This window comes from Boleophthalmus pectinirostris, unplaced genomic scaffold (assembly GCF_026225935.1).
Source record: "Boleophthalmus pectinirostris isolate CB_2022bp ecotype Guang Dong unplaced genomic scaffold, ASM2622593v1 HiC_scaffold_2, whole genome shotgun sequence".
In the NCBI taxonomy this organism is placed as follows: Eukaryota; Metazoa; Chordata; class Actinopteri; order Gobiiformes; family Gobiidae; genus Boleophthalmus; species Boleophthalmus pectinirostris.
The window spans coordinates 41,940,120-41,962,457 of NW_026571152.1; the positions used below are offsets into that span (position 1 = coordinate 41,940,120).

General features: G+C 41.2%; 1 protein-coding gene across 1 annotated transcript in view; it reads right to left on the reverse strand.

Annotated features, from left to right (window-relative positions):
• stra6 (signaling receptor and transporter of retinol STRA6) overlaps positions 1-3,070 on the reverse strand; it is a 53,939-nt gene extending 50,869 nt beyond the window's left edge. Inside the window, exon 1 of the mRNA XM_055155130.1 lies at positions 3,000-3,070. Coding sequence (XP_055011105.1) covers positions 3,000-3,070 — 71 coding nt within the window. The remainder of the gene's footprint in view (positions 1-2,999) is intronic.
• Between the last annotated feature and the right edge of the window lie 19,268 nt (positions 3,071-22,338).

Sequence of the window (22,338 nt, forward strand, 5' to 3'; positions counted from 1 at the left end):
GTTCAAAAGACTTGAAAAAATCGACTTTGACAATAGACACGTCCCACTGGCAAATCAAACATGTTCACTTTTTCGGAGGATCCTTCCTTTTTTGCATTGCGCGATGACCGGAAGTCCAAAATTCAGCATTCGTGTATTGCAAAAAAAGGTTGAATTTTATGATTTGATTGACAAAAGTTTGAGTAGAAAGTTTGAAGAAGCTGCTTAGATGATTCGCAAAACATTCAGTGTAAGAAAAATTGTCCAGTTAATAGAACAGATTTTAATCTTCTTTACTTGGACCCTGCATGTGCGAGGGATTACACAAAGATCGTTAAAGGTCTCATATTACGCTGTTTTCTCATGTTTTAATGCAGTTTCCTCGTCACAAACAGACCTGGAGTTGTGTTTTTTTTTGTTTCATTCACACATGTTTAACACACAAACCTGCAGACTTCAGCTGTCAAACAGAAAACACATTAATCCACCTTGTGATGTCTCTAATGTGTTTGCGTTTGGATCATTTCACCCCAGGAATTGCCGATCTCGACTGAGCTAAAGACGAATGATAGTGTTTAACTGAAGGTGTCCAGACGTTCTTCTTTTTCCAGGACGGTCCCAGTTTTGAGCCTGTGTCCCCTGTCCCAGCAGATTTATACAAAACCACTGATTTGTCCCAGTTTATACAAGAAATGTCCCAGGTGTCCCTATTTTTGACCAATTTGATCAGATAAATCGTAATTTGTTTCGGTAAAATACAGAAAAGCTGCTTAAAAACGACCAAAATGCAAAGAAAATGTGACTATACCGACTCACATGTTAGAGTGCAGAACAGTTTTCCTTAATTTCACACTCGTTTCACTTTTAAAACTAAATCTAGTCAAGTTAAGATGACTTGAATTAAGAAAGTTTTATCTTGATTTGAGTCAATTTCATTTGACAAGTAAAATGATCTGCCAATGAAACAAGACTTTATGTACTTAAAATATGAAAATACATCTGGCTACACTTAAAAAAACGAAGACTCTTTGCACTTAAAATGAGAAAAACGACTTTTTGCACTTAAAATTAGAAAAAAACAAAGACTCTTTGCACTTAAAATAAGAAAAACGACTTTTTGCACTTAAAATGAGAAAAAAACAAGACTCTTTGCACTTAAAATAAGAAAAAAAAAGATTCTTTGCACTTAAAATGAGAAAAACGACTTTTTGCACTTAAAATGAGAAAAAAACAAGACTCTTTGCACTTAAAATAAGAAAAAAAAAGATTATTTGCACTTAAAATGAGAATCAAAATCAACTGTTGCTTAAATTAAGAAAATCACACTTATTCCATTGGTCGATAATTTCACTTGTCAAGTTGAATCGACTCAAATAAAGTCAAATATTCTTAATTTAAGTCTTTTTAAGTTGGCTAGACATTGTTTTTTCCAGAGCAGTTTTTGATTTTGAAAATCTGCTCACCCTACACTGAAAAAAACAATGTCTGTGTAACTTAAAATCACTTAAACTAAGATCATTTTACTTTATTTACGTCGATTCAACTTGACAAGTAACATTATCGACCAATGGAATAAGTTTGTTTTTCTTAATTCAAGCAACAGTAGATTTTGTTTCTTATTCTTAGTGTAAAAAGTTTTAGTTTTTCTTATTCCTATTCTTATTTTAAGTATATCGTATCGTCAAAAGTCTCACAATAATATCGTGGACCATCACAATATTCCGAATCACAAGGTACTTCGCTTAATTTCATTGTTATGGTGCAGCAACAGCTCAAAAAACAGAGGGAACTACATTGACCATGATCCTTTGCTCCATTTTGGCACAAACTACATGAAGAAATAACAGTTCTAACACTTTTAAGTCTGAGTTCTTAAGTCTTGTCGAGGCATTTTAAGAGGAAAAAGTCGCATATTCACTAGAGATGTAACAATACCCGAAATATCGTGATATCGTATCGTCAAAGTTCTCACAATAATATCGTGGACCATCACAATATATCGAATTACAAGTCTCTTTACTTAAATGAAGAGTTATGGTGCAGCAATAGTTAAAAAAAAGACAGAGGGAACTACATAGACCATGATCCTTTGCTCCATTTCAGCGCAGACGACAAGAAGAAATAACAGTTCTAACACTTTTAAGTCTTAGTTCTTTGGATTAAGTCTTGTCGAAGCATTTTAAGAAGAAAAAAATCGCATATTAACAAAATATCGCAATAAATATCGTACCGTGAGATGTTTATCGTGAAAATATCGTACAGAGAGATTTGGATATTGTTACATCTCTAATCGTGAGCCTCCCCTCCATATCGTGAACTTTCCCACGGTATCGCAATAAATATCGTACCGTGAAGTTCAAACCGTGAAAATATCGTATCGTGAGACTTGAATATCGTTACACTCCTAAGTATCAAGATGTATTTTCATATTTTACGCACAAAAAGTCTTATTCCACTGGCAGATCAGTCGAGTTGTCAAGAGAAATTGACTCAAATCGTGATAAAACTTTCTTAATTCAAGTCATTTAACTCTTGATTTTGTTTTTTGCCGTGTATGTGAACGTGAAAACTACCACTTCATGACATCACAACTTGAAACAGAGCATTTTGAGCTTCGGAGACGCAGATAAACTCATAATAAAGTTTGTTTTCGACGAGGAAACGACGTCAGAACGCGACGTTAAACCTCACCGGGATCCGTTTTGCGTAATATAAGACCTTTAATCTGACACGAGGAACATTCCGCGCGTCTCCACGGCAACGAGCAGGTCGCGAAACCCTTGCGAGTAAAGTTCCGCAGCGCTCCTTTTAAACGGCAGCGCTCTCTCACTTGACACATAAACATGACCCCATTCATTCTCCGGGTCCGGGGAAGTCTGCCAAGTTTGCAGCTAATATCGAGAATCCTGCTCGGCGTAACTCTGCCTGAACTGTGCTCTGAAAAAACACGCAGATAAACCCAAGGCCGCGCTTCAGCTTCAGCTTTCAAATACTGCAGTACAAGTGTTAAAAGTACTCACTCTTGCTGGGCCACGGTGGGGAGAGGATCCAGGTCCGGGTACTCGTAGTCCATCAGAGCATCCCTGGCCATCGTCTCTTTCTCGTGCGGTTTCGCGTGGGTTCCAGAGTCGTCCTCGTGCCCGTGTAGTTTGGTCTACGGCTCGGATCCTCCTCGGTGCCCAGGTGCCCGGTCTGCTGCTGTGTGTGTTGTGTGGTGTGGCGTGTGCCCTCTGGAGCCTCCACCCTCTCAGGCCTGTTCGCGGCAGCAGCAGCAGCAGCAGCAGCAGAGTGTGTGCGACTGTGAAGTGAACCCTGGCAAAAAAATGTGGAAGTCTCTCTCAATCCCGCGGCCACCTGCGGTTCAGAGGATTACGTGCTCTTTGGGGCAGAGAGCGGGAGGTGCAGGGGCTGGTTAACACTTGTAAAACTCTTATTATACCGCAAATATGATCTGCTAATGCCAAGGCAACAGCAAAAAGGGTAAATTGTGCACCTAAAAAACAAAAAAAACACACACACACAAAGCCCCTGGTGGTGAAAATGTTAGACAAACAACAACAAAAAGAAGTTTATGTGGACATTGTACATTTGTACGACGGAGTATAAGGGTCAGATTAAAAAAAAAAAAAAAAAGATGCTGGCGTTATGAGAATAAAGTCGTAACATTTCGACATTAAAGTGAAGAGAATGAAGTCGTAATAAAATCAAAGTCAAAGTGAAAAATGCGGCAGAAGAAGAAACTTGTTTTTCAATATAAAACCAAAAATAAGAAAACGAACAACAATTTTCTTCATTATTTGCGCCTCCGGACTGAACCAGGACTGAACCAGGACTAAACCAGGACTAAACAAGGTCCGAGACCAGACCGGGACTGAGACCAGGACTTAGACAAGGACTGAGTCAGGGACCAAGACTGAGACCGGGATCAGACAAGAACTGAGACCAGGACTGAGACCGGGACCAGACCAGGACTGAAAACGGTTTAGTCCTGGTTTAGTCCGGATTCAGTCCTGGTTCAGTCCTGGTTCAGTCCGTATGCGGCGCAATAGTCCCGCATCACATTTTAAAGTCACGGAAACGCCTTTTCCCATTTCCGTGACTTAAACCAGGACTAAACTAGGACTAAACGGTTTTCAGTCCTGGTCTGGTCCCGGTCTCAATCCTGGTCTTTCTGGTTTGGTTCCAGACCTGATTTAGTCCTGATTCAGTCCTTGTTCAGTCGAATGAACGAATGATACACGGATTCTTCTCCTTTACAAAATGCTCCAAATTCTCCATTCTCCACTCAGTTCAGACTTTCCAAGCAGCTGATATTCTCATAATATTACCACTTTATTTTGACTACAACTTTATTCTCATAAAATTACTAATTTATTCTTGTAAGTTTACGACTTTATTCTCGTAAAATTACGACTTTTTCTGGCTTCAACTTTATTCTCATAATATTACGACTTTAATGTCGAAATGTTATGACTTTTATTCTCGTAGCGCCAGCATGTTTTTTTTTTTTTTTTTAATCTGACCCTTATACTCCGTCGTACATTTGTGAACAATAATCTTACTGTATTATAAGTCAGTTTTTTCAGAGTTCAGAGTGAAGTGTCGAGATGCTCTGGTCTTGTTAGTTCTGTCAAGAGATAAAAAAAATTGGAGAGATGAATTAATTATGATCTGTAATTCATTGATCTAATTCATCTCTTTTTTAATCTCACCTAAAAATTGCTGAGAAAAGCCTCAACTTGAGCTACTTTACTTTTATTATCGTGGAAGATCAAAAGACTGATACAGAACAAAAAAGTGACTTTAAAAAAGTTGTAAAATTGTTTAACAAATTTTAACAGATGCAGTCGTTTACATTCCGCTGTGTTCTTTTGTCAAACTCTAAATAATTAGAAAATACAAATAAAATGAAACGTCAGGTTAGAGCCCTGCACCCACGGGACCCGACGCGTAACAGTGCAGTGCAGGACACATTTTGAAAGCTCATTGTGGCGCGAGCGAGACTGTACGATGCAGGAGCCCTACAGTCCAGTGTGACTTATACAGTTTTTTTCTTCTTCATTATGCAATTTTTGGCTGGTGCGACTTGTACTCCGGAGTGACTTGTAGTCCAGAAAAATATGGTAAATCCTTGCTACATTTAAAGTCCAAAATGTTCTGCTCAGTCACCTTCAATGATGAATGTTGTTCTGTTTTATGATACAAACTGCAGAAACTCTGGAAGATTCCCGTACAAGATACATTTATAATTAGACAATAAAAAGCCTTTGTTAGACACCCAGACCCTTAGGCGACGTTCAGACTGCAGGCCTTAATGCTCAATTTGGATTTTTTTGTGAAATCAGATTTTTTTTGCGAGGTTGTTCACATTTCCTGTTAAATGTGACTTGTATGTGACTCCAGTGTGAACATTAAACGGCCCAAAAGTGTCCCGCATGTGACACTGGAGACACGGCGACGTCTGTGTTTACGGAAGTTGTCCAAACATAGACGTGAGCATTAAGCACCTGGAGATTTTAAAGTCACTGTCGTACCGGAACAAAACATGTACAGATGATTTGTTTTAAGGAGAAGATTGAGAATGAGAAGGACGAGGTTTTTGGCCGTAGTGTTTTGTAAGGTTACACCCTATCATCAGAAGGTCCCCTAGTCAGAAAGCCCACTAGTCAGAAGGCCCTGTAGTGAGAAGATCCACTAGTCAGAAAATCATTCCCTCTTCTATTGGTTTGTCAGCAACATTTCTCTTGAACAATTGAATGTTTATTTGATGAAAGCAACAGGGAATAATCCCTGGATATCAGGGAAGAATTAGTAAACTTTTGGATGTTTACCAATTAAAAATGGCTGCAACATCAACATTTTTAGAGATATTGACAGGAAAACACATAATCATGTATAACAGCATCAGCTAAGGCCAACATGACTTAATTTGTTGGTTTACAAACCCACCAATGCTATAATTTAAAAGAAAAAGATTGAAAATAAAATTGAAATGAAGGTTGTAGAGCTCGAATTACTGAACATTTTGCAAGTTGTTGCCTGAAAATCAGACAATTATTAACCCTGTTCCACTTAAGACAAACATTTCACCCAAATCATTATTTCCTCAAACATTTTTGCTGTATTTTAAGGGTTTAATATATTTATTACTTTTAATATTTACTTTTTAAAATATTTAAAACTTGAAATACAATTTCATTTGTAACAATTTGTAACACGACCTGAACATGACTAGAGGGCCTTCTGACTAGAGGCTCTTCTGATGATAAAGACTGACCCCGTTTTGTAGAAAGGAACATGTGGGTGCAGAGTCACAGACAGGAGTGGTGTGATTGTTTTGTGTTTCACTGCTTCACTGACGCGGAGTTCAGACACAATTTTCATTTGACGAGAAGAACGTTTGTGTACGTTTGTGAGCGCAGACTTGTACGGGAGGAAAACACGTTTCGGCGGCTTATTTCAGTGAGTAAACGCGTCGGTGTTTGTTACCATGTTCTTATGACGTGCAGGTGGAATAATTTAGCCTGATTCATCAGACGGTTTCACTTCGTAGAAACTGTCTGACCTCGCAGCATTAGGATTCGTTCGCTCGACAGTAGACAGGTATTTTTTTTATTTAACCAATCGCTGCTGTTTGGTCGTGACGTATGTAATGCTCCAAATCCCGTAGGAAGAAGGACAATAACGTCTTTCCCCTTGATAAAATTCACCAAACATTCTCTTTGTTCCTGCTTTAAATCCTCGATCTCGCGAATCGTTGACAACACAGAATGTCTGTCTCTTCGCTGATTGGCTGGTGCCTGGACTCGCACTTCCAGGGTTCTTGTAAACCGTCTAGTGCAGGGTGTCAAACTAATTTTGGTCCGGGGGTCGTATCCAACCTACTTTGATCCCAAAGGGGCCGGATCAGAAAACTCATGTCATATAAACCCCAAAAATAACAATAACTTAAAATATTTGTGCAGAGAAACACAAATCTATTACAGAAAATCTTTTTTAATTGATGAACTCTTTCTTAATATAATATTATAATATTATGAACAACCTGAAACTTTGAAGAAAAATTCAATTTCAACACAATGTTTTAACATGAACTTGTTTGTAAACAGGAATAAGTCCATTTTTGTTGTAAAATCCTGCACTCGGCTCCACTTTTCTCATGTTGGACATTTTTCTGATGAGGGTGTCACGGTCAACAGTCAAAACGATCGTCCTTTAAGAGCGTTTGGAAAGAGACAAGTCTTCATTTGTGCTGCTCTGGTGGGAGGGGCCACGTACAGAGACGCTGGAGACGCTGCTGTGATAAACACCACAGAAAATTAACAATATTTTAATAGAAAATATAATTAAAATATTTTAGTAGAAAATCACCCAAGGGCCACATTAAAGGTCTTGGAGGGCCGGATCTGGCCCCCAGGCCTTATGTTTGACACCTGTGGTCTAGTGTATTCTGATTCCTGATCTAGTCGCTGGAGAGAAATAAAATTGAGCAGAGGCACTAGGTGATGCCAGCCTGACTAGGGATGAATGCGCCGTGGCCGTTCAGACTGAAGTCACATGTCAAAAGATCAGATATGTATCGGTTTTAGAAGCACATATCCAAGTGTCCTGGGTCACATTTGAAAAAAATCAGATCTGTGTCATTCAGACATCACACGGGAACAAAACCACAGCAGACGGCAACAAATGGGAACTCCCATCACGTGAGCTCAGACAGATAAGATACGTGGAGGTGTTTGGAGCAGAGTTTCAGACACTAGAACAACAGAAATGCATCAGTACTTCTAAACTAGGGCGACTTTCAAAATTCTAAACTGGGACAAACTCAAGTTGGGATGTTTGGGATAAATAAAATAGTGAAAAGAGCGAAAATATTGTGGATTCTCGTGTCAGTCATAATCTGAGGGACATTTTTTTATTTTGTGGTCATTTGCGCAATGACCACAAATTTTTATACGGATTTTTGTATTTTGCCAAAACAAATGACAAATTATGCTTCTCAAAAATTGTGATAGTCCTGTTTTAATCCTGGTTTAGACCTGATGTAGTCCTGGTTTAGTCTTAATTTAGTCCTGGTTTACAAGATCAGATACAGGAGCATAGAGGCGAAAAAGAATAACGCGGATTGGATTTGAGGTTAACTCCCTCAGGTTCAGTCAGAGGGTTGAGTTCTGTTTCTCTAGTGAGTTAAACGGAGTCTGTCCCAAATGTTGTTCTACAAACTGTAAATGGGATTCATAGGCCACAAAATAAACATTAAACTTCCTCGGACGTCGATATTTTCCCAGACTGGTTTACAGCGGCGTGAAGCTGCCCCGACGCCTGTTGTGATGTTTCATGTTTATATAATATTAGCTGTATATTTAAAGCTGCACTACGTAACCTTTTGGGGGCGTGATGCTAACTGTAGGCACTGCTCTGTCTGAGGCTGTTTTTAGACTTTAATCTGAGCTGTTTTAACACGTCCCTCTCAAATAACGTTACGATCACAAAGTATCTAGAATTAGCAGTTTTTCAGTTCGTCACACTCACCTTTTAATTAATTAATCATTGCATTTATACAGCGCCTTTCAAGACACTCAAAGCACTTTACAGTTCATTATTCATTCACTCAACACTCAGTGGTGGTAAACTACTATTGTAGCCACAGCTGCCCTGGGGCAGATTGACAGAAGCGAGGCTGCCAATCTGCCCCATCGGCCCCTTTGACCACCACCAACACACACACACACACACACACACACACACACGCACACATCACTTTTATACTAGACAATGTGGGTGAAGTGTCTTACCTAAAGACAGACCGGTTTGTCGAAGTCTGATCCCGTCACATCTCAGGAGCTCAGAGGTCTGGGCAGGACTTGGATAGAGACACTGGGAAAATCAGGTGTGGCACCAGATTTTCTCACCAGTCACAAAAAAAAAACTGTCATTGTGTCCTTAGGCAAGACACTTCACCCACATTGCCTAGTAAGTAAGCGGTGTGTGCATGAGTGTTGCTGGTGGTTGGAGGGACCGATGGTGCAGATTGACACCCGCGCTTCTGTCAGTCTGCTCATATATACATATATATATATATATATATATATATATATATATATATATATATATATATATATACCAACAGAGCCTTGTTCTCGCATCTTGCATCTCGCCCGTCTTGTGGTAAATGGTCAATGGTCACATTTTTCTATCGCGCTTTTCCACCTTCAAGGCACTTTACAAGGAACCACTCACCCATTCACCCATTCACACACACACACACACACACACAGTGTACGCAGACACGCAGACACATCTTGTGGTGGTGGACATTGCACAATACCAAGCGATGGTAATATAAGGAAAAAGAAACACGAGAAACTAGAGAAATACCAGGGGCTCAAGGAGGAGCTGGAGAGAACCTGGAAAGTGAAGGCATCAGTGGAGCCTGTGGTGATCGGACACTCGGGGCTGTAACCCCCAAACTGGAAGAGACGACAACAGATACCAGGAAAAACAACAGAACATCTCAGACCAGAAAAGTGCAGTACTGGAACAGCAAAGATACTGCGCAGAACTGTCAGGCTCCAGGCCTCTGGTCGAGGAGCCGAGTTGAATGAGATGAGGGTGAGAGACCAACCACCGAGGAAGGTGAGAAACACATTTTTATATATATATATATATATATATACTAGGCATATAACATCACGTTTGAAAAAGTTTTGTTTAAAACTCTAAAACTCTGTTTATCTTTACACGCAAACACCAAACTGTAGTTTTCCAGAGTCTCCACACTAGCCAGAGTTTTTAAAAAGATTTGTTTTCAGAGGTAAATTCGCGTGTAAAAGATGGAAACAAATGAAGGGAAATGTCTCAGTTTTTTAAAAATACATGTGCACTTGTAAATGGGGCCTAATCTGATCTTCGCCAACAGTAAAGAGGAGCTTAAATTGTCATTTGTTTTGCCATAATACAAAAATCTGTGTTTGCAAATGACCATAAAATAAAATAAAGTCCCTTAGATTATGACTTACACAAGAATTCACAATATTTTCGCTCTTTTCACTGTTTTATATTATATTATATTATATTAAACATCCCAACTCGGGTTTGTCCCAGTTTAGAATCTTGAAAATCCGGTCACCCTAGTTCAGAAGTACTGACTCACTTCTGTTGTTCTAGTGTCTGAAACTCTGCTCCAAACACCTCCACGTATCTTATCTGAGCTCACGTGATGGGAGTTCCCGTTTGTTGCCGTCTGCTGTGGAGTTTTTTTGTTCCCAGTGTAACAGATCAGGGATTAATGGAGAAAAGACGGCGCTCACGTGACTTCACCTCAGTCTGCGAGTCTCGTAGTGAAAGTGAGCCGAGGACACGTCACCGTTTCTTTTGTAACTGTGGAATTTCCTTTGGAAGTGTCAGACTGCAGATTTGTTTGACCCGTTTTATGGTTAATATCTTCGGTTAATTACTGGGCCTGTCCACATGAAATAAAACGCAGCGCAGATAAACAAAATAAATGAAATGATAGTGTTTTACGACCGCTTCATAAAGTTAAGTGACTGTAAACACTTGAAAGGGCTGTAAAGCTGCATTGCGTAACTTTTCTGGTAGAGAGTCTGTCAAATGATGGAATGTTTCACAGTACGACATAGAACTTTTCTATCTTCACGGAGACCAAAGCCATCTATGTGTAATTCAAAATAAAACCAAAAATAAGAAAATGAAAACACAACTTTTTTTTTTTTTCATTATTTGTTTCCAAAAACCAAAATGAAAAAAACAAATAATGATTTGTTTTTTCAGTTTTCGATTTTGTGTTTAAATGAAAAATGGAAAAAAAAAAGGATTATGGACTAAACCAGGACTAAACCAGGAGTAAAACAGTCCCAGTCTGGTCCCAGTCTCAGTCCCGGTTTGGTCCCAGTTTGGTCCCAGTCTGGTCCCGGTTTCAGTTCTGATCTGGTCCCAGTTTCAGTCCTGATCTGGTATCAGCCTCAGTTCTGGTCTGGTCCTAGTCCGGTCCCGGCCTCAGTCCTGGTCCTGTTCTTGGTCTCAGTCCTGGTCTCAGTTCTGGTCTCGTCCCGTTCTCGTCCTGTTCTAAGTCTGAGTCTCAGTCCCGGTCTGGTCCCAGTCTCAGTCCTGGTCTTGTCCCGGTCTCAGTACCGGTCTGGTCCTAGTCTGGTCCCGGCCTCAGTTTTGGTCTCAGTCCTGGTCCTGTTCTTGGTCTCAGTCCTGGTCTCGTCCCGTTCTAAATCTGAGTCTCAGTCCCGGTCTCACTCCCGGTCTGGTCCCAGTCTTTAGTCCCTGGTCTGGTCCCGGTCTCAGTCCCGGTCTGGCCCTAGTATGGTCCCGGCTTCAGTTTTGGTCTCAGTCCTGGTCTGGTCTCGGCCTCAGTCCTGGTCCTGTTCTTGGTCTCAGTCCTGGTCTCAGTTCTGGTCTGGTCCCGGTCTGGTCCCAGTCTCAGTCCTGGTCTGGTCCCAGCCTCAGTCCTGGTCTGGTCCCAGTCAGTCCCGGTCTGGTCCTAGTCTGGTCCCGGCCTCAGTTTTGGTTCCGGTCTGGTCCCGGACCTGATTTAGTCCTGGTTCAGGCCGTTATCTGTTTTTTTTTTTCTATTTTTCATTTTGGTTTTGGAGACAGATAATGAAGAAAATCTTTGTTTTTTTGGTTTTCTTATTTTTGGTTTTATTTTGAAAAACAAATGAACGAATGACACATGGATTCAAACCAGACCAAGTTGCATCTATGAAGATCATTTTACTTTTCAAGTGAAATTTACTCAAATCATGATAAAACTTAATTCAAGTCGTCTTAACTTGGCTAGACTTGAATTTTTGCGGCGCCTCTTTTGTAGTTCCAGTTAAATCAGGTATTTCTGGACAGATAATGTTAAAACAAAACTCAGATTAACGTCAAATTTGACAGAGCAGTGAATCCAGGGAAGGTTCATGACACAGTTTGAATCGAGAGGAGCTCGTTTTTCATCATCATATCGTCTTTTTTTCTGTTTGTTTGTGTGTTTTTTATCCAGCTCCTCCACCGTCGCGCTCCTAAATCCGATTCCAGGTCGCTTCGTTCGGGTTTGTCCGGGTTCCCAGCGGCCGGAGCAGAGACGGAGGCTCCGGTTTCACGGCTTTGAAGACGAGAAGACGAGAGACAAAAGACCAAAAACATCTGCTGAAGTCATGACACCTCAATGGGTCCAGTGTACGACCCCGGGACTCACTGCTGCACAACTCAGGCCCACAACTTACCCTAAAGGTTTGATATTGCGCAAGATTGACTTTTTGAAGCTTTGAGTCATGTTCTTCAGAAACAGAGCTGGAGTTGTGTTTTATTTCATTCGCACATGTTTCAGTAGCACTTTTTTATTTGTCCATGGAGTACGAAAGCTTTCAGAAATAATTGTGTGCGTAGGAGAGAAATCGGTGCATATTTGTCTGTAGTTGAGCATAAAATAAATATTCGTAAATTCTCGAATGAGTCCAGTCGTAAATAAAATGTGTTGTGTGCATTTTATCCATCAGAAACGAACTGAAAAGTTATGTCATCAAGAATTACAGTCACGAAATGAAAATGTACGATTACGCTTTCTTCAGAACGAATATGAATTCACAGACGGGGCTCGACTGTCAAAAATACGTCATCACTTATTGAGCAGAAAAAAACATCGATCGAGATCAAGACTGCATGCGTCACCACTCCGCCGCAACTTAGAGGCTCTGTCACACCTTGATGATTTAGCCCAAAAAAAAAAAAAATTGGTAAATACGCTGGCGTACGTCAGATAAGTTATAGGTAAGTTTTGTATAAGTTGTGAACACGCTGAAGCACACGTCAACATACAGCAAGGTCATCGAAAATATTAAAAATGTTAACGTTTACACATTCAAATTTCTCTACGTATGTCAGCGTATGTTTAAATCGTTTTTTATAGGCGATGAAATGTGATCGTCGGCGATCCGCTGCCATGCTCTGTGCATAAGTTAGACTGTCGTTGGGCATAAGTTGTGGATGCTGGCAACACGCTAAGCATTTGTTGGTATAAGTAATATATAAGTTATCAAAACGTTCTATATAAGTTACTAATATGTTATGTGTACGTCTAACTTGTTATGAATACGCTATGTACACGCTAGAGATGCGTGGATGGGATATTTTTTCATCCGCAACCGCGACACAAAACTCATCATCCGCCCAGTGTCCATTTTGCACCGAAGGTTTTCAAAACCGCACCCGCCGCCATCCGCCGATTGATTTTAGATTTTAGAACAATCATACAGCAAACAAACTAAGGAGCCTCGATAAAAATGCAAACTCTACAGCTCATTCATTCCAAAATTGGCTCAGCGTGTTTGTTCACATTCTTAATTGTCCGTAACAAACCCAGACTTACCTGGTTTTCTTGCGCAGCTAATTAACTGACAACGTTTTCCGACTAGGTTATTTTTGAACCTTCTTCCCTTCGTGTTGGATGTTGTTACATTCTGAACATTCTGCCATTGCCCGATGTTATTTCAAAGTCATAGCCTCACTCCATCGGTCTTTCTTTAAGTTTTAAATCCCCCGAGTGGCAGTCTACGCTATAATGTCTGCGTGTTTTAAAATATAACTGATATCGAAACAAAACAGACAGATCATCTCATCCAGATGAACCTTTTTTGAAATCAGGCAATGTCCTCTTTATATTCCAATTGAAATAGGCAAGAAAAAATATGCATAACTAAATAAATATGTCCCTATAGCCACTTACGTGTTGGCAAACAGCTGAAATAAATTAGAAATAATAAAATAAACTGCATATAATATGTGCCTCGTAAACCTTAGGCATCAATAACCCGACACAACCTGAACCTTCAGAACATAAAAACGAGGTCAAATGGACTAATTAAGGACATGACGTACACTTCATACTACAAGCATAGACAATGACACTCGTCTTTTCAGATGTAGGTAACAATACTAACAATAACTTTTTTTTTTTTTAGTAGTTAAACCGCCACCCGCCCGAATTTAATTAAAATATTATTTTTCGTCACATCATCCGCCCGACCCGCAGATTAACCGCGGATACCGCGGTTGTAACCGCAATCCGCGCATCTCTAGTATACGCCCAAAATCTAAATAAAAAGCATTGATAGTTCAGTGGATGCCAGCATTTTCGGGAAATTCTGGTACGTCGGCAAACGCTGGTTAAATCGTCAGGGAGTATAGGGCCTTAAGTTGTAGCAGAGGGTAAAAGTGGAGTAATGGCACAACAAGGAGCTACAACAGCTGACGAACAGGTGGGTTCATTACAGTTTATTGTAAAAATATTCTTGTCTTGTCACATTGAATTTGGGAACCGAGTGCTTCTGTGTAATATTGTCTATAAATACGTCGTCTGAACGGGAAGAGGCAGTTTTATGTCAGTCGAAAACACAGTGGAGCCAATTTGCATCATCATCAACAACAAATGTGTCTAATGAAATGATAAATATTCATAATGACGAACCTTTTTAGCCAAAGCTATAAACATCGTTCTGAGACCTGAAGAGCACATGGCAGATCCTCCACCACAAATGTTCCACAGTGCAGCTTTGATTAACGTACAACAACAATTTAAGGGTTCACATGACATTGTTTTTGATCTGTTATGTTGATTCCATCGAAAACAGACCTGAAATTTTAGGCCGAGTTCTTCTCTCAAATTCAAACTCCACCTTGTCAATGTCATGTGGTAATACAGGAAGTGCTCCACTGTGTTTTTAAACTCCACACACCTTCACTAGAATCATTTGGATCATTTCAGAATCACCGATCTCTACTGAACTAAAGGTAAAAGGAGCTGTTCACTTGAAAACTAAGAGGAAAAGAGCGTTTTGAGGTTTGGAGACATAGACAGACTAATAATAAAGTGTTACTCAAGCATGTGTGAGGGAAACAAAACACAACTCCAGGTCTGTTTGTGAGGAGATAACAGGATTATAACTCGGCTTAAAGCTCACAAGAGTCAAATTTGCATAATACAAGACAATAAACACTAATAACTTAACTTGAAAACACAATAAATCACAATTAATGGTTCGGTTCATTTCAGTGACCAGATTTACTCAAAGCTTTGACTCACCTTGTCCTTCAGAGCCGCGTGGTCTCAGATCCAAACAGTCTCATTGTCAGGTGTGGAGTGGACAGAGGCGCAGTTGTCTTTGAGGACTTTGACCCGTTCTATCTGCAGCGGCCCGGCGTTATAAAACTGCTGCGACAAGAAAACCACTGAAGCCTGCGGTGTTGAAAGGCCCCGAGCTGAAGGAGCCGCGCCGACCCTCGCTCTGACCTCCGGGTCCTCGTCAATATCTTTTTGTTTTTGTTTAACTTGACCAACACATGTCAGTGCACAACAAAAACTGGAGGGTTAAAATCTGAGGGTGAAATAGGGTGAGTTGTTTTAACACAAAAAGTCTAAAATTTTAACTATTTAACTATTTGAAAGTTAAATGGAGGTTGGAGTTGGGGATATTTGCCAGAGTTGATATGGCTGAAGTTAATTCATCTTCCCTTAGTGTTATTTCAACTTTCCCTAGTGTTAATTCTCAGGATGTCCCGATCACATTTTTTTGCTCCGAGTCATTTGATTTTGAGTATTTGCTGATATTGAGTCCCGATCCGATACTTTTATAAAACATTATAAAATGAACTATGAGCAAAGAATAAGATCCAGGATGTTTGAGGATCAGATTGTGTTGATTTCATGTGTCATATTTGGGCTGAACTTGTGAAAAATCAAATGTCCAAAACTTAATTTTTTTTCATTAACTTTTCTAACAATGAACCATCATAGTTGAAAATCTTGACTTTTCACAGTCTGGTCTTGGAATGTGTAACTCAGGCTGCGTTCAGACTGCAGGGCTTAACGCTCAATTCAGATTTTTTTGTGAAATCTGATGTTTTTTCGAGGTTGTTCACATTTCCAATTAAATGTGACTTGTATGTGACTCCAGTTTGAACATTAAACGGGCCAAAAGTGTCCCACATGTGACACTGGAGACACGACGACGTCAACCGCAGCGAGCGTCTCTGTGTTTATGGAAGTTGTCCAAACATGGACGCAGCATCGAGCACCTGGAGATTTTAAAGTTCCTCTCGTACCGGAGCCAGAACATGAACAACTTACTTGTTTTAAGGAGGAGATTGAGAAGGAGAAGGACGAGGTTTTTGGTCGTGGTGTTTTGTGGTTCAGTCCGTTGAAAGGAACGTGTGGATGTGGAGACGGAGCCAAGAGTGGTGAGTGGAGATGTGCTTCACTTCAGTCACACAGAGTTCATTAACAATTTTCGCCTACTTCAGTGCAGAATAGTGACGTTTGTGTCTTGTTGATAAAGTGTAGGTGGATGAATGCACTTTGGCCGTTCACACTCAAGTCACATGTCAAAAGATCAGATATGTATCAGTTTCAGGAGCACATATCCAAGTGTCCTGGGTCACATGTGAAAAAATCTGATCTGTGTCGTTCAGACTGTCAATTAAAAGATCAGATACAGGAACATAGGGGCCAAAAAATCTGATTTGGGTCACTTCAGGCTGCAGACTGAACACAGCCTTAGTAAACTTAATGAACTGGACAAAACAGGAACCAGACCAGAACCAGATCAGACCTGAGACTCGACTCTGCACAATCTACACTTTGTATATTTGATATTATATGGAGTCTGTGCATTATATTTGAAACATTTAGACTCGTCTATGATCCATCCATATAAAACAAAATCATACCAAATAAAAACGAGATGACAGAAGCTCCACAGTCGCTCTCCCTCGCACCACCACCACCACATCCACAAACCCACAGAGGAGCGCACCGCAACATCGAACCCACCGTTCAATAGATGCTCCACGCCACCGGACGGACCCTCTCCATCAATAGCGCCAGCTCCACTGCGCAACAGCCGTGTGACGACGCCATCAGCGGCGCAGGTGTGAACACGAGGCACAGAACCACAGGTAACAGCGCCCGAGCACGACACGCCCCAAAAGTCCCAGTGTAAGTGTGTCTCTACTACAACAGGCACTGGGACAGACAGACGCGCTGACTGGACGTCCCTGAACAAATCCCACGCCTCAGAAATACTGTTGTGTCCTGTGTGTTACATACGTATATTATTTATCCGATACCTGATCGGCACATAACGTCCGAGTCCGGATCGAGTCCACAGTCACGTGATCGGATCGGGACAACCCTCGTTAATTCAACTTCCCCTAGTGTTAATAATGTCTGAGTCATCGGCGCCGTTAGTTCAACCTGAAAACTCAGATGTCCTGGTTGGAGTTGATCCTAAAGAGGCCGATACAGACACGACTCTGACCTAAAAGTCTAATTTTTAACAAATATGCACAAAAATGCCAAAATAAGGCCAGAGATAGACATACGCTTCTGTCTTACAAGCATTTACACAGAGAAGCAGGAGAACCAAGAGTTTTTGGTGTGGCCCTTTAAGCGAGTGACAGGACTGAGTATAACATCTGTGGTGACCTCACAGTGTGAAGGTCCTGGTGCTTCTAATCATGATGATGGTTCATATAAATGTTCTGAAGTGCTTCACCTCGAGGACGGCGCTCTGACCTGAAGGACGGAGGAGCAAGGCCGTAAATCTGTCCAACCACACGACACAGAAGAGACTTACAGAGACGACACACAACCACATTTACATGAGAGATTTAATTCTGAATAAAAATGAATTCTGCTTTAAAAAGACCATGTAAACACTTCAACCCCGTTTACACTGAAACTAATCACCGTATCAGAAATTACCTGCATCCACACACGTCGTTTCTGTGTCTGCAAGTCTTCCTTATCCACACAACTTTGAGCACATTTGTTTATCTTTTACAGAAACGAAACTTAAAACCACAGGACTCATTTGCATAAACTAAGCTCAAAAGAATGGCTCGCTTTTTGTGCGCTGATGCGGTTCAGCTTCTGTCGGACTAAAGGACACGACTCAGTGGAATATGAGTGTTCTTTCTGTGACAGAGGGGTGTTCTGCTGATGGTGAGTCTGTTCTGTGTTTCTGTCGCGTTGGAGATGGTTCACGTTTATATGAATGGACAGATATTCTCGCCTCTTAGTGTTTTGCTGGTGAATTACTTCTCGGTGCACAAACCTACATCAGAGTATCAGTGTTTTCAGGCGTCCACACGGTGCCGGATCAGATCTGTACGAACATGAATTCGTGGGAGCTGGAGGCACCAGATCGTTCCGTCTCTGGAGCCGTTTTTAATCAGATTAGTGTGAACGAACACTGCACCCACAACGAAAACGACTAAAATATGTACAACTGTGGATGGGGGATGGATTACTTGTATTTAAATAAAATTCCGAAGTAAGTGGGAGGTTTATTCAGATTTTAAAGCCAAATTAATTTCTTCCTCATGTAAACTTTTATTCTTCTTAAAAATAATGTCCGTCGTTCAGTTCATGCTTGTTGTGTCGCCCTTCGATCCAGCTCCACCAGTCGTGTCTTGGGACTTTCATCCACGTCTCTTTGGATTTGTGAGCGGGATGTGGGAGTGGGCTGAGGTAGAGCAGCCTCACACTCTTTTGTTTGTCTTCTTCCTCCCTTCTCCGACACTCTTCCCTTCTCCTCCTCAGCCGACAGACGTAAAGTGTGATGAGACAATTCTCCAGCTGCTGCTTTGCAATTATCATCAGAACCACCGTGGGAAAAGTTTGGATGGTGTTTGTGTCCGTGGAGTAACGACAAACCGAGATGACGGAAAAGCCGGGAGCAGCTAAAGTGTGTGTTTTCTACCGGTCGACGTGAATATGTTGGTGTATGTCCAATCAGAACACTTCCCCACCTCCGGACGATTTAAATAAAGACGATTTAACAAGTTTTCCATGTGAACCTCAGTTCAGAATTATTATTTCCATGTGAACTCCAAGAACACGTCCTTTAACCTGATTATGAGCAAACAAAAGTCCATTATTTTCTATTATTTGGTCATAAATCCAACTTCTGTAAACTCCAGAGCTTATTTAAAGGTGAAAAAGGTGTGTAACTTTCCAGCTGGAGGTCCAACACTGGCTTGTCTCTATGGAGATGTTATGGAATGTCCCACAGTATGACTTTAAACAGCTCTACTTTACATTTATTCAATTACAGGTGATTTTATAGCTCAAAAATACCCAGAAAAACAACATTCTGACTGTGAGCGGGGTCGCCTCTCCACAGATCTGAACTTGGTCTGGTTTGGTCTCCATGAAGATAGAAAGGTTTAATGCCATACTGTGGAACATTTCAGACAAAGCAACAACATCTCACTGTAGTTTAATACTGTTAAATGGGCGTCTCCAAACTGCATTTTGGATTGGTCCTTAGTTAGAAAACACTTCTTCTGACGAGGTTTCGAACTTGTATTCACCTCCATCCAGTATCTTCTACTCAATAAATCAATAGTCTGGTCATGTGTTGGGCCTGTCTGCAGATAAACTCACTCTGTTCTTGTTTTTAAAGCTCCTACAAGACACAAAAACAACTCACGTGAACTTTAATCCATGTTCTAATGTTTCCTCCTCAAAAACAGACCTGGACTTGTGTTTTGTTTCATTCACACGTGTTTGCTTTTCACCTTTAGTTCAGTGAAGATGGGAAAGGTTAGAGTTGAAATGATCCAAATGATTCTAGTGAAGGTGTGTGGCGTGGAAATATAATAACATCTGAAGGTGAACCCAAAATGGCGTCGTGTTGTTTACAGTGGCCTGTGCTCACTGACGCATCGCACCAAAAAAAATGTTTACTTCCTTCTTATTTCCTGACATCCTGCTGCAAAAACGTGTAACCTCACTTGCTTATGAATACATTATAATCTATTTATCTATCAATTTTATGTCGTTTGTCTCAGAAAAATCTTGTGTTTTTATGTATATTTAATATTTATTGTGATTTTAGCCAAGCCTGATGGATAAATTAACAAATTGTTTATGGAACAAACCGTTCTGCTCTGGAGCTCTGTAACACTTTATTCTGTAATTGTGTTTTTATTCGTGTTTATTCTTCATAATGTGGATGAATGAAATGTGAAATATGGAACCAGCCTCTCAAATCTGCAAAACAAATTTACCTACAGGTACGAATAAAGCCAACGAACCTAAACTAATGGACAGTTCTGACCAATCAGAGCGGGGCGAGGCTAAGTCTTACAAAGCAAATTTTAAGGCACTTTGAGGATAAAAAAAAAAAAAAAGTTAATATTTTAAAAATACAGAAGTAATCCCTATAAAATTGTCCCTTTATGAAAGCTGTAGATGCCCTGTAAGAAGCGGGAAAATGCCCAGTGGGTCGGTTCCATATGTAGCTTGATTCATCAGACGGTTTCACTTGGTGGAAACCGTGTGACCTCGCAGCATTAGGATTCGTTCGCTCGACGGTAGGCGGGTGCATTTTTTATTTAACCAATCGCTGCTGTTTGGTTGTGACGTATGTAATGCTCCAAATCCCGTAGGAAGATGGACAATAACGTCTTTCCCCTTGATAAAATTCACCAAACATTCTCTTTATTCTGGCTTTAAATCCTCGATCTTGGACAGAGGGGGAGGGTCTCATCCCGTTCTCATTTTAGATCCATGGTGTAAGGAGTTTAAAAACACAGTGGAGCTTGTATTACCCCATGACAGTTTGTTCCATGACAAGTGAAACAACATTTTCTGAACTCAGCAGAGAAAAAAAAAAAAAAAGTAAGCAATTAGTGAGACTCCGAGCTCCTCAGACCTGCATAAATCTGTCACAAATTTCTTAATATCCAAGACTAAACGGTTGTGTGTTTTTCACTCCCACCAAAACATCTCATTTTGTCTGGAATCGTGTTTGGCGCTCGGCGGAGACTCGTTTACATAATTAAAAACTCATTCATGAAATTCTAATTATCCATCTGAGACAAGACGAGTGGAGCGGCACATTTATATTCAAGAAAAACACCAGCGTCTGGGAGTCAGTCTGTTCACAGTTTTAACTACGTTTAAAAGGCTCACACTAAACTATTTTACGATTTTCTGACAGTTTCCTCGTCACAAACAGACCTGGAGCTGTGTTTTGTTTCATTCTCACATGTTTAACACACAAACCTGCACATTTAGGTTGAAAACAAACAGAAAACACTTGTTCCACCTCGTAGTGTCCGAGTATTTGAGACCAGTCTTAGGTCTCAAGACCGACCTTAAAACTTTTTTTTTCAGGCTTGGTCTCATCTCGGACTCAAGCGCATTTGGACTTGGTCCTGTCTCGGTCTTGAAGGCGCTTGGACTTGGTCTTGTCTCGGTCTTGAAGGCACTTGGACTCGGTCTTGTCTCGACACTTGGACTCAGTCTTGTCTCGGTCTTGAAGGCCCTTGGACTCGGTCTTGTCTCGGTCTTGAAGGCACTTGGACTCGGTCTTGTCTCGGTCTTGAAGGCCCTTGGACTCGGTCTTGTCTCGGTCTTGAAGGCACTTGGACTCGGTCTTGTCTCGGTCTTGAAGGCACTTGGACTCGGTCTTGTCTCGGTCTTGAAGGCCCTTGGACTCGGTCTTGTCTCGGTCTTGAAGGCACTTGGACTCGGTCTTGTCTCGGTCTTGAAGGCACTTGGACTCGGTCTTGTCTCGGTCTTGAAGGCCCTTGGACTCGGTCTTGTCTCGGTCTTGAAGGCTCTTGGACTTGGGCTTGTCTCGGTCTTGAAGGCACTTGGACTCGGTCTTGTCTCGGTCTTGAAGGCACTTGGACTCGGTCTTGTCTCGGTCTTGAAGGCACTTGGACTCGGTCTTGTCTCGGTCTTGAAGGCCCTTGGACTCGGTCTTGTCTCGGTCTTGAAGGCCCTTGGACTCGGTCTTGTCTCGGTCTTGAAGGCACTTGGACTCGGTCTTGTCTCGGTCTTGAAGGCACTTGGACTCGGTCTTGTCTCGGTCTTGAAGGCACTTGGACTCGGTCTTGTCTCGGTCTTGAAGGCACTTGGACTCGGTCTTGTCTCGGTCTTGAAGGCACTTGGACTCGGTCTTGTCTCGGTGTCTCGGTCTTGAAGGCACTTGGACTCGGTCTTGTCTCGGTCTTGAAGGCCCTTGGACTCGGTCTTGTCTCGGTCTTGAAGGCCCTTGGACTCGGTCTTGTCTCGGTCTTGAAGGCACTTGGACTCGGTCTTGTCTCGGTCTTGAAGGGGCATTTGTACTCAGTCTTGAAAGAGCTTGGACTTGGTCTTGAAGGCACTTGGACTCGGTCTTGTCTCGGTCTTGAAGGCACTTGGACTCGGTCTTGTCTCGGTCTTGAAGGCACTTGGACTCGGTCTTGTCTCGGTCTTGAAGACTCTTCCTGGGAATATGTTTTATAAAACCGCACAGAACTTTCTAACCGTAAAAGATAGAAACTTACTTT